The following is a 13,260-nucleotide window of genomic DNA, read 5'->3' on the forward strand; positions in this document are numbered from 1 at the left end:
TACCAATAGAGTTCATTAGAAGGCTCAAAAGAATGTATATAGGATGAATACCGACTTCCAAAACCTTGAAAACTTGAATAAAATAACAAACAAAAAAAAAAAGCATATAAATTAGAACTCATCTAAGAGATTCTCACAAGAGATTTCAAAGAATATATATTTCCGAAGGAAATAAATTTCCATGAATTTCCTCATTCAAATGGATGTTTCATATCCTAAGTTAAGGAGGAGGACATGAATATGATATCATATCTGAATAAGAGGGATCATGAAGACGTGAAAATAAAGTTAAAAAACCTAAAAAAATTAAAAGTTAGTATATGTACTAACAATTCCATAGGATGACCTTCAAAGGATTTGTGTTGGTCCACAACTTCCACTCTAATTTCTACACTCAACAAAGGATTTTTGTTTGTTTTGTAAGGATACTTTCAGTCTAATAAGAAATTTGATATAAAAATAGTATAAAAAGAATGTACAAATATCAATTTGTAACCTTACATGTAGAACTATATCAAAGGTGGTTAAACTTAAAGTTGTTTGCACAATAGTTTTAGAAAAACCATCCCGATTAGTTCAAAATTGGTAATCATAAAGTTAAAAAACATAGTTGTGAAAGAGAAATGGAGGGGACACCAAAATTCAAATCCTCCAACTTTGACCCTCCATCTTCACTCGGCATTTTGAGAACCGGAAATGACGCCGGAAAATCTCCTCCATCTCCTTCAAACCACCCAAAAATGCACCTTCGGCTGTCCGACCATCGACCGCTCCGTCGGCGGCGGCATCGCTTGTAGCTCCCTCACTGAGATCGTCGCCGAAAGCGGCTGCGGCAAAACCCAACTCTGTCTCCAGCTCTCTCTCTGCGCTCAGCTCCCTCTCTCCAATGGCGGCCTCAACGCCTCATCTCTCTACATCCACACCGAGTTCCCTTTTCCTTTCCGACGCCTTCAACAGCTTTCCCAAGCATTTTCCTCGTCATATCCCCAATTTTCCAATCCCTCCGATCACATCTTTGTCGAACCTGTTCACTCTGCCCACCAACTGTTCGACATAATGCCCAAGATAGAATCCTCCCTTGAAAATCGAAATTCCCATTTACCCATCAGGCTTATTGTGATCGATTCGATTGCGGCCTTGTTTCGCTCTGATTTTGACAACACCCCATCTGATCTCAAGAGGAGATCGTCTCTGTTTTTCAAGATTTCTGGGAAGTTGAAGCTATTGGCTAAGAAGTATTCTTTGGCTGTTGTGTTGACGAATCAGGTGGTTGATTTGATGGGTTCTTCTGATGGATTGAATGCTTTGAGAATTGGGAATTTGAAGTTCTTGTGTTCGTCGGAGAGACGGGTTTGCCCGGCATTAGGGCTGGCGTGGGCTAATTGTGTCAATTCAAGATTGTTTCTGTCAAGAAATGAGGAAGTTGTGGGGGAAGGTGAAGGGATGGTGAATGGAAGTGAATTAGTACAAAGAAGAAAAACAAGAAGATGGCTTCATGTTGTTTTTGCACCACATTTGCCTAAATCATCTTGTGAGTATGTAATCAACAGAGAAGGAGTTGTGGGAGTTGAAAGCTAATGACATCTTCTTGTATATGAACTTATTGATTTTGTGTGGAAGAACTAAAGTTTGTATAATGATTTATGATTTGGTTGTGATGAATGGAAGAACTTTGAGCTTTGTGTAACCTTCGTTTTGATTGATTGTTTTTTCTTGTTCGAGGACACATTTTCTTAGAGTTTTAGAGATTGACATTTTTATTATATTATTTGATAAATACACGAAACATAAAATATAATTAATAAAATGTTATTAATGTAAATATAACAATACATAATAAACATGCTAACATGTTTAAATTTTATATAATGATTCTTTTATTATTTGATTTTTTTAATAAATTTTCTAGAAATAATCGTCGTTGATATCTTATTGATATTTTTGTAAAATTAGGGTACAATTCAACCGACCCTGAGCTATACAGCTATACTGGCAATTACTAATTAGTAAAGCTTTTGACTCAATAAAAGACATAATATAAAGATAGATTTCATAGATAACAAAATGTTTTATAAGAAAAGATATATTGAAAGTAGTACATTACTTGAAATTGAACAATTTTTTTTCTTCTTTTGAAAAGAAAAATTGGACAAATTTTAAAGCCGAGAAATTATTATTATTGTTATTTTGCCCATTTTAATAATAATACATAATAAGTTGTTTAAATTTAAAATTTATTACATGTGACCATTTGTCATTGGCCCTTTTATAACTCTTAGCTTGGTTTTATTAGATTGGAGTTAACATTTTTTTAGTCTTTCCAACTTTTGTTATTGTTCAATTGTCATTCGTGTAGGTACAAAAATATATTGATACCTAACAAGTTTATAATTCGAACTTTTGAAAAAAGGTCATCCTAAAAATTTATAACCGAGCAACTCGCAGTTCATATTATATCAATCAAAATTTTCAATTGTAGTTCACTCATATTATATCAATTCTTGTTGTGAGTGCACAATCACGTTCATATTAAGCTGATTTTTCTTCTTAAATGTGCTCCCTTATAAGTTGCCACCATTTTCTTCTATTCCTTGCAATGATCCAGCAGTTTCAAACTTTTCCATTGTCACTGCATTCTGATTGTGGTAGTAGTCCAATCGCATTAGGTTAAGAAATTAGATGATTATCGCTCCTCGGCACCCCAAAGTGTGCTGCCCTCTTAGGCTGCAAGTGCAGCACTAAGTAGTCCCAAGTTCACGTAAACGAACAGTGGAAAATCATAATTCTTAGAGGTAGTAAATAACTCCATGAATACACAAAAATTGATCGACATAACATGCATCAGGAGGACCTCCACTGTAATATTACTCTTCTGTATTTGAAACAACAAGAATATGGATTATTTGGCAAGTGTGAAACTAATAATGGCAAGACGTATTCGTTTCGGGGGTTTATTTATTTGTTTATTTTTGGGATTTCTGTTGTAGTTTTTTCCTTTGTGTTCCACCAATAACAGTTCTACAAAGACTATCTTTGAATGAAAAAAATTATCTATACTTAAAGAAATAATGATAATGACATAAACCTCGAATGTATTTATTTACACTGGCAATGTTCTATGTAATATTTAACACTTTAACCATAGTACCAGACATTTACAAACTTTGCAGCCGCAACAATAATGAATGCATACCTTATTCCCATTTTGAGAATGGATAGTGGTATGGAACTCAGCACATGAATGTTATGTTATTGTTCTTCAACCGCGTGTTCAACGCCTGTGTAAATAAAATAATGAGTAAACATAACTCAAGTGGTTAAAGATACGACTTAGAGATCAAAGATTTTGAATCTCTCCAACTCCACTTATTAAACTCAAAAATAATAAGAAGAAGAAAAAGAAGCAGAGTGAGGATCAAATCAATAGTGCCCTTTAGAAAGGATAAGTTTTCAGATTTTTTGAGCATCTAAATTTGAGTGATCGACCTAGCAAAGTTCACATTCTCTTCCCTATATCTCAATTTGTGGTATCTTAAGGAATTCTGCTAGGCTGTGCCATGTAAACCTTGCAATCAACACCTTAATCTATGAGAAGTTGATAAAATGAAATATAATCTTATGACAAGTATAAGAACTTTTTTTTTGTCTCAAGAACTTAGCCCAAGTTTTAATAGTTTATTTTTCCTTTAGTGGTTACTATGGCTTGAATCAAGGATCAAAATATAACATCGATTGGCGTAATCAAAAGAAAACAAGGGACGTGAAAACCTTCACAAGTTAATTAAGTTCTCTAAGGCCTATATAAAACATAGAATATAAGTGCATGCATACCTGTTACGATCTACAGTGTACAATCGACTCAAAATTTCAAGCTGAATAGAAAACAATGGGAACTGCAAAAAATATTGGAAAGAACAATAAAGGGGAACTTTCATTAGCAAGATTTGCATAAAGAGACCAAAGGGATATAGTCACTACAGTGTATGGAATTATCTGAATTTAGAAACTATATCCATCAATTATGATCTCATGACATATCAAACCATCATAAGACAGATAAACATTATATGATTTCTTAAGTTCAACTCTTATGGTGTGTAAGCCGGGAACCAGCAAAACCAATCACAAAGAGAGGTATAGAAATGGCTAATTGAAATAGGAATTGAATAGTATCAGCTGAAGGCTAACAGGTACTTGCTTAATGCAATAAAGAATGACTAATTGAATATGATATGCACATATTGCAGTCAGTTTGTCAGTGATTTACAAAATCATACAAGTACATTGAGATAAGAGAAGATAAAAAAGTGAAGAAGTCAGATCCAAATGCCAACACACAAGTCATCCATTGTGGGCAATACCTCTCTTGTACTTGGATTTGAAGATCTCCGTCTCCTCTTCTCCCCCCCCCCCCCCCCCCTCCCCAACCAAGTTTTTTATTTTATTAATTCTTATTTATCGTTGCATCTATCAATTTTTTTCAAGATGTTGTGTTGCCCAGAATACGTACCATATTTTCCAGCTAATTTTGCATTTTGGGAGGGAAAACAACAAACCATAAGAAGATGATCAATATCTTCCTCCAATCGTCAATAAATACACATCTCTGCATGTTAAGTTACAACCATACAAGGACATATCTTTATGCGACCACTTGATGGTATTGGGCATAAGCTGCCTGCCTCTTCAAAACTTTTTTACCTTTTAAGAATGCATGTGTCTAGGGGTTTAGAACTTAAGGACACAACAGTACAACCTACAGAACAGATTCTGTTCAAGGTCGTCCTGTGTCCAGGGCTTTCCAAAGAAAATTCAAAAGACCTCTTCAACCTTGACCTCGAAGATAAAAATCTAGGGTTAGCGTAGATTGTATAAAGAACCTCCTTTCACAAAAGGACAGGCATGGTGGATAGAAAATTCAAGTTCTGATGAAAAATGAAATATCTTGTTTGTGAAGCCTTTACATGACTTTTAGGAATTCCATTAAAAAATAAAAATGTTGGAAAATTCACCCATCGATGCAACCTTTTATCCAAGAATAGAATGTTTAGAACTCTAAAAGATATCACTTCCCCATACCCTTATCATTTCCTAAACAAATATTAGAAACAGGGCCCATCCTTTACCTTGCTCCTACATTTTTTTATTATTAAATGAGAACAAAGAAACTTGACTTTGGAAATAGTAGATTAAATGACCTCTTTTGACCTTGAAAGGGCATTGATTTTTGAATTATGGCTGCAAAGAAATTAGATGATTTATATGGAATCGATAAATGTTGTTTGTGGGCAGACCATTTAGAATCAGCTCATTTCAAACCATCTCTTTGGTGTACTCTATCTCATCATTTTTACTGTTCCTCTCTAAAGGATATTAATTTGAATTTGACGCTTCCATATGGTCTTTAGTAATCATTTCTATCTACTTTTGGTAATCAGATTTTCTTTTTGTTACACTCCTCTGGGTGTTTGTAACTTTGAGCATTAATCTCTTTTTCATTAATTCAACCAAAAGTTCTGTCCCAAAAAAAAAAAGTTTGAGTTCCCGTGATGAGATTAATGAATTACATATCAATATTCTGAAAGTCACACGGCATTCCCACTATAAGAGGATTATAGTCAAGCATTAGACAATAACTCAATAAGATCTCCCCAAATTTATCAACTAATCAGAAAGAACGTAAATATAAAACCATGTAATTTCTTGGAGTAAAGATTCTCTAGACATAAATAACATGTTTCAAATACAAATCCAAATTTTGTAAAGTTATAAAACTAGAATGCCAAACAACTTGGAGAAAAATTAGAAACTCACCGATCAAGAATATAGTCAACATCAAAGCAAGAGTAAATTGAACAGAACATGCAAGCTGAAGATGCCAGGGTCTGTACATTTGTCGCTGCTGAACCCTACCAAAAAGCTGAGAGAAAATGTGCAGATATAGTCATATTTCTTTAGGAACCCACAATGGCACAATTACACATAACAAAGTATACTTTGTTTCATGTTCAAATGAAAGTTTGGAATTGGAATAGATTATATTCTATACATATCACAGAAAAATGATAGAATATAGGTTCGTGCCTCATTATTTCACACAATAGTATGGATACTGTTTATAGCTACACAGTATAAGATAACAGCCAAAAAACAACAAAATTTTTTGTTTCCTATCACATAAGAAATAGAAAACTAACAAACAAACAACCAAGTCTAGTACATTGAAGCAGTTCTCTGCAATTCTCACCTGAGAAAATTTTCCACATCCGCGTTTCCAGAAGACTGGTCCCGATTTTCCTTTTCTTGAAACTTCCAAACTTGTAATAGACTGTTTTCTCTCTTGATTTTCATCCACAATTACAATTTGCAGGTCAGGAACAGTTGGTGGACTTGCTCTCCTTACCTTTGTTGATCTATCCATTTTGCATAGTGCATCATCTACTCTTCCAAAATTTTCTTTCACTTCCAGATCTTTGACTTTCGATGAGTCTATATCTACAGCATCAACATATTTATTGCCCTTCATTTTAGAGGAATTACTCAAACTACAAGTAGAAGTAGGATTCATATCTGCCACTACTCGTTCATGATTCTCATATATAGAACTTTTTGCTGAAGACCTACACAAAGATGATTCAGTTTTTGCACTTTGTGGTACTTCCGATACACCAGAGAGGAATGTAGCCAAATCATTGCATTCTTCCTCATTTAGATTTACCCATCGAAGTGGCTGCCTGCCCTCTTTGTCATAAGATTTTCTTAAAGCAGCTTCAACATGGGAAATTTGATTTCCAATGGCTGCAATAAATAGTCTATGTCTTTCCAACAAATGTTCTTCACTTCTGGAACGACAGTTAACTCTAACAGCTTTCTCAAACTCTTCCAGCTAATTATCAATAGGAAAAAACAATAATCATTATTGCGATGTATAAAAAGTAGACTTATAGGTTCAAATAAATCAATGTATAAATATAGCTTGACTAACAAACAAGACTCGTTTACGCTAAGAGACACTCTAGTTATACATCCGACCTCCCATCTAAGAATCCTAATTAGCATTCAATTAGAGTTTGGAAGGTTTATGTGATATTTACATATCCTACCTGCCATTTGGCTGTACCAAGAGCCGTTTGAACCTCTCGACGGAGTTCGTCCAAATCATCAGGACTTAGCCCTTCTCTTCTCTCTCTAATCCAAGTCCTATATGCAAACTCCATCCTGAAATAAAAAGTCAATAGGAGAATCAATATAGGAGAAGGAGGCAATAGAAACAACTTTGACAAGCTAAAGTTTCAAGGCCTATGCAATGGTCAACAAATGAAGAAAGCAAAAAAAGAAAAAAAAAACCTTTACACACATTAAGCATATAAAATAACAGAATTCAGAGCAGCTTTCCAAATCCAGCAAATAGAAAACAAAACTTCTTTGGGGGATAAAATTTAGGTTCTTGAACCATCACTAAACCCACCCAACGAAAACAAAGAACATAAACTTAAGCATATTGAAAATTAAAAAAAAAAAAAACGAATAGAGAAGAATAAGAAACTAACAATAAGAACTTAAAACACCCATATACCAGATCATTACAGACCAAAATAAAACTGACCCAATAAGTTATAAACAAATCGAAAAAGAACTCAATCAAACATGGAGAGAGAAAAAGAGGAGAAAAACCCAAATCAAAGGAACAGTTTAAAAAAAAAAAAAGAAGAAAAAGAAAACGTACGTATCGGCAGATTCTTGAACCTGCTCAGCGGCAGAAAAGAACCCATCTTTCTTCCACAAATCGAAACTATTTGCAACTAACATTGTGGGGAAAAGAGGGAGAAAACAGAGCAGAGATTATGAAAGAAGGTGAAATCAAAGATCATAAAAAAATGGGAAAAAGAAGTATTGGTTTAATGGAAAAGAAATTGTAAGGTAAAAAGGGTTTGATTGTTGAGAAATTTGTGTGTTGGGTGCTTGAGAGAAGCAAGAAGGAAGATGGATACTACAAAGAGAGGCAAAGCTTCAGAGAGACATGAAAACAGAGATGGAGTTGTCTCTGTTGTGGTTGTGTTGATTCTTTCTTCCACAATTTCCCACCTTTCTTTTTAGAAGCTAATAATTATGAGAAAGAGACTGGGAAATTGCCAAAAATAGGTTAAAAAAAGAGATTTAAATGAATTTTGGGACAAGTTTTCAAAAGAAAGACTTTTAGGACAATTTGGGTGTGAATAGACAAAAATGCCCTTCATTAAATTTCTATCGCTCTCTATTGATTGTTTCGCCTACCCACGTTCGCTTTCCCTTCTCTTTCGCATAGAACACCTGAAGTAAAAAAAAAAAAAAACATCTCCTTTCTTTGGCTTTTCAAATTTCCCGCTCTGCTCTTCGAAGATACTCCGACTGTTCGTCTGTCGTCGGTCCTCCAGTGCATTTCGTCGCTTCTCCTTTTCGAACCTAAGAATCAACTTTGAGCGTGTTCTCTTATTTCAGTGAGTTTTATCTGTAACCCATTTTCAATATACTTGCTTTTTCTTGGCTTGAATCATGACATCGACTTCAACATCGACCGACGGACCCTTCTACAAGATTAATCCTTCCCATCATTTTTATTCCCTAGTAAGCTGTTTGTCTCATTTGGAAAAGACAACACATAATATTAAGGCCAAACTCAAACCCGATCAATTAGCCTTATTTAGGAAAACAAAGTTTGGGCACTTTTTGGACCTAAATATTGTCTTCAATGGGCCACTCATCCACTACTTACTGTTAAGGGAGGTGGAAGATGAAGGAAAGGATTCTATAAGTTTCCTACTAGGGGGCGTTGTTTGTACTTTCGGTAGGAGAGAGTTTAACATCGTAACTGGACTATGGGGTCCTAAAGAGGACTATATTCAGTTGGGTGGGAACAGTCGACTGTTGGAGAAGTTTTTCAAAGACAAGGACTGTGTTTACGTTAGCGACTTAGAAGATATATTTTTGGAATACGAGGGTGATGACGATGATATCGTCAAATTAGCTTTAGTCTACTTTATAGAGATATCTTTGTTGGGAAAAGATAGGCGAACCAAAGTGGACATTGGTTTTTTGAAGATTGCTGATGATTGGAATTCATTTAATAATTATGATTGGGGTCGGATTGTTTTTGTACGCACGCTAAGTGCATTGAAAAGAGCCTTGGACAAGCAATATGCCAAGGGAAAGAAGAAATCAACACAGACAAAAAAATATACTATCAATGGATTTCCGCATGCATTACAGGTATTTGACTTCTTACTTCTTACTTCAAAACTTTAAAAAGATCGTTTAGTTATTTGAAACGATCGTTTAGTTATTTTAAACGATCGTTTAGTTATTTTAAACGATCGTTTAGTTATTTAAACGATCGTTTAGTTCTTTTTAACGATCGTTTAGTTATGTTAAATGATCGTATAGTTGTTTTCAAACGATTGTATAACCACTTGTTTATATATCTATATATATCTTGTGGCACTTTCTAAACTTGTTTGTCAAATGTGGAATAGGTTTGGGCATATGAGTCTATACCAACCATCATTGGATGTGGTGTAGATAAAGTAAACGATCATGCCATACCACGAATGCTGAGGTGGGTGTGCCAACAATCACCAAAGTCCCAAACTATAAGCCAGGTGTTTGACTCGCCAATGGTAAGTAGCAAGCAATAGTAACTTACTTAAGGATCGCGTGATTTTGTGCTTATTTCTTTGTCCTAAATACATTTGCCTTTTTCTATTTGCAGTTTATAATTAAGGCGGTCATTGAGATGACACCTGAAGAGGAGCAATTGAAAATTGCTTCAGGTGAACTTTTTGAAAACTTCCGCTCATCTACCATTATTCAGTCGAAGAATGGTGGTTCAAAAAGAGTACGAGAAGTTGTTAACGATGAAGATGAGTTGAAAAAGAGTAAGAAACAGAAGTCCAAGATTAAGATGAAAAAGTGACGATGAACAACTGACGATGGCCGGAGTAGGTTCAAGTGTTCTACACGAAAGAAAAGAGAAGGGAAACGGAACTATACGCGAAAGAGAACGAATCAGAGAAGGGAAAGCAACGTGGAAGAGGGAAAGGAAAGGAAGGGCATTTTTGTCTATTCACACCCAAATTGTCCTAAAAGTCTTTCTTTTGAAAACTTGTCCCAAAATTCATTTAAATCTCTTTTTTTAACCTATTTTTGGCAATTTCCCAAAGAGACTCAAATTTGTAAATAAATACTCAATAATAATAAGAATGTTAAAATAACATTTGACTCTATATCCATTTTATTTTTCAAAAAATTTAAAATATATATATATATATATATATATGATTTTAATAAAGAAATTATCGTAAATAACAAAATAATTATAAATATATAAAAAATTATATATTCTATTTTCTATTAATATTTTGATTATTTAAAAAAATCGTATTTTAATAGAGCAATTATTTTATAAAATAGTTTGAAACATCTATAAAAAGTGCACGAGCCTATGCAAACAGGGTTAAAAGCGATGGATAGCCTGGTTCCTATAGGCCGGGGCCAACGAGAACTGATAATCGGGGACCGACAAACTGGAAAAACTACTATAGCTATCGATACCATATTAAACCAAAAGCAAATTCACTCCACTCAATTCAAATGCTTTGCTTTGAACCTCTGTTTTTTTCTTGTTCGGATTCTGCCTCCTATTAGCATTCTTTTTTTTCTATCGGAGCAGAGAACAAATCAGAGGAGGGTGGGCGGTTATCATACCCCTCTTTTTCATACTTTTGAGTATGATCCTATTTCTGAATATTAGAAAAGGATCTTTTCAAAAACTCAAAAGATAGTTCGCTAATATCTATTTATATCACTAGTAGATTATAACGTGCTATTATATTTATCAACATTTTTTTCATTTCATGGTATTTTAAACACAATTTAGTATGTGTTTATTTATACATATAATTCTTAAATTAAGATAAGCAAGTCAAAATGTTAGAAAAAATATGTTTTTTTAATTTTAATTCTAGTTTTTATTTATCATATTATTATCATTCTTAAATTAGTTTCAATTTAGTTATTGAGTTTTATCAGGCTAGATTTATATATTTATATATTTGAGATTTTACTTTTGTTTTAATTTTGTCAAACAAAATAAAACTCGAAGTTTAACAGTAAATTGTGACACTGTAAAATCTATACTAAATTGAGATAAATTCAAAATCGAAAGACTAAATATGTAATATTTTAAAATGTATTAACCAAAATGAAAACTGTATTTTTCTTTTATTAAAAAAATTCAATAAACAATAATAATAATTTTTTGGTTAAAAGAAAACAAAATATGTAAATATGATTCTAAAATTTACAATAGAAATGTTAATAAACAATAAAAAAAAAGTTTAAAAAATTCAGTCCATGAACTAGTCATTGGTGCAATTTATTATTGAAAGTATATCAACTAAAATTAGGCATTTTAAAATAATATAAATTAAAAATAAAATAAGTTGCAAATCTTTATAGCGAGTAAAATAGCATTTTAACGTTAACTAACGTGTAATCTCTATTAGTCTCAATCATTTAAATTATATTTAAAATTAACTTACAAAATGAGATCGAAAGATTAAAACTCTAAGGAGTTGATGATACATATTTCATATATTAATTGAATTGAAGGGTGTTTAAATCAACACTAATCCCTCCTTACATAATTCAATATTAAATTCATTCACCCAATTTCACTCATTATAGAAATTTGGTTAAAAAATGTCAGTAAATGGTTAACTAAGAATCACTATTTTCAAACTCATATGTTTTAGTTACGTACTCTTCTCTTAACTAGAGTTAGTTAATAAATAATAATGACACATATGGGACTAGAAAGTTGTAGAACATTAGGGAAAATAATAATAATAATAGACAAACTCTCCTTAAGAACTAAAATACATATTTACTATTTATATTAATAATCATCTATATCTCAGTTTAGCCACAAATTTGAGTATAATTCAACCATTTAAATAAAATGTCAACAATAATTAAATGATTTTCAAACAGGGTTTAGCAAAATTTAATATTCTAAAAACTTATCGATATAAATCTGCACTTTTGTAATACAGTTTATAAATATTTTTAACAATTTATCTATTCACAATAATTTCTTCATCTAAAATTCCAAAAATTAAAGGAAAAATAAATAAAAAATTCATGATTAAAAATATTATAAGATTTAGGAAAATTTGGCAGCCGAAAATATGAAAACAATCAGCTGCTTCTCGTGCACACCATAATTGGACGGAGTGACAGCAAATACTTGCCACGTAATCAAAGTTAAATTGGAATTAATCAAATTATTGATGACGTGGGAACGAATGATTGGATTAAAAGTGAGAGAAGTTGTAAGTTTGGAAGCGTGATAAATAGAGAATAGCGTCGGCAACAGAAGAGGAGGAGATGAATGGGACAGCTTCGTTGAGCTGGCAATTTGAAGTGCCACTCTGTGAACTTCTGTTTCTTCTTCGCCAGCTTGTAAATTTTTGTGATCCAGTCATTGCGAGTCATTTGTACGACCAATCACGATTTAACTCCTTTAATTCAAATATGAGCTTGGAAATTCTTTTGAAAGTTTAAGCTTCTGCTTTGTTGATATTGTTGATGGAGCGCCGGTCACAGATGGTGGTTGTTGTCAACATTAATCATGAGTGAAGGTAGTCGCCAAAGTTTGGAGTTAAAGGTGGTCATTATAATTAATTGCAAGATGCAATATTAGTTAGAGGTAGTTGCCCTAAAGTTTGATTGTAAGATATGGCCATTGACCATAATTGTTGTTGAAGTGAGGTGGCAATAGTTGGCTATGGAGGTGGTGGTTGTTGCTATTTGGGTTTAGACAGTTTATCACTAATAAGAAGTAAAATTTTATTGTAATGATAAATAAGTTATCTTATTTTACTATATTTGAAAAGACTTTGTTGTTTGTAGTATTTTTAGATATATTATTATATATACTTTAAATCATTTTTTTTAGTAAATTTGTTACTAATGTCACATTTCTCCCAAATGAAATGTAATAAATCAATGATAATTTGAAAAGTGGATCAATTTTAATTACGTTTGGTGTTGTTTATTTGTATTGTGTATTTGTATTAACATATGTGGACCACTTCCAAATTTGTAATAAAAAAACATAATTCTTTGAAGGGTAGATGGTGATCAATCCACTTGTGTTTGAAAACTAAAAAGTGATATTGTTATTGTTATCGTTAGTGTTACTATTACATTATAGAAAGTATG

The 13,260-nt window shown here is 32.8% G+C and overlaps 2 protein-coding genes across 8 annotated transcripts; one reads left to right on the top strand and one right to left on the bottom strand.

The window, feature by feature from the left end:
* The first annotated feature begins 514 nt into the window (after positions 1-514).
* LOC103492927 (DNA repair protein XRCC3 homolog) lies at positions 515-1,687 on the top strand. The gene has a single exon (XM_008453498.3). The coding sequence runs from the start codon at positions 697-699 to the stop codon at positions 1,576-1,578; it is 882 nt and encodes a 293-aa protein (XP_008451720.1). The 5' UTR covers positions 515-696; the 3' UTR covers positions 1,579-1,687.
* Positions 1,688-2,423: 736 nt separating this feature from the next.
* Positions 2,424-8,107, bottom strand: LOC103492935 (uncharacterized). Of its 7 annotated transcripts, none has more exons than XR_007821281.1 (7): positions 7,727-8,106; positions 7,104-7,218; positions 6,248-6,886; positions 5,815-5,920; positions 3,832-3,893; positions 3,194-3,278; positions 2,424-2,738 (listed from the first exon to the last, which is right to left on the bottom strand). XR_007821281.1 is itself a non-coding variant. In XM_051085397.1 (6 exons), the coding sequence occupies exons 1-5, from the start codon at positions 7,807-7,809 to the stop codon at positions 3,868-3,870; spliced, it is 969 nt and encodes a 322-aa protein (XP_050941354.1). In that variant the 5' UTR covers positions 7,810-8,106; the 3' UTR covers positions 3,033-3,278; positions 3,832-3,867. The 7 variants fall into 7 exon arrangements, 3 of the variants coding, with proteins under 3 accessions (XP_050941354.1, XP_008451732.1, XP_050941353.1); XR_007821280.1 differs by lacking the exon at positions 2,424-2,738 and adding an exon at positions 2,821-2,872; XR_007821279.1 differs by lacking the exon at positions 3,832-3,893 and having other exon boundaries at positions 7,727-8,107.
* Between the last annotated feature and the right edge of the window lie 5,153 nt (positions 8,108-13,260).

This window comes from Cucumis melo, chromosome 5, assembly GCF_025177605.1.
Source record: "Cucumis melo cultivar AY chromosome 5, USDA_Cmelo_AY_1.0, whole genome shotgun sequence".
Classification (NCBI taxonomy): domain Eukaryota; kingdom Viridiplantae; phylum Streptophyta; class Magnoliopsida; order Cucurbitales; family Cucurbitaceae; genus Cucumis; species Cucumis melo.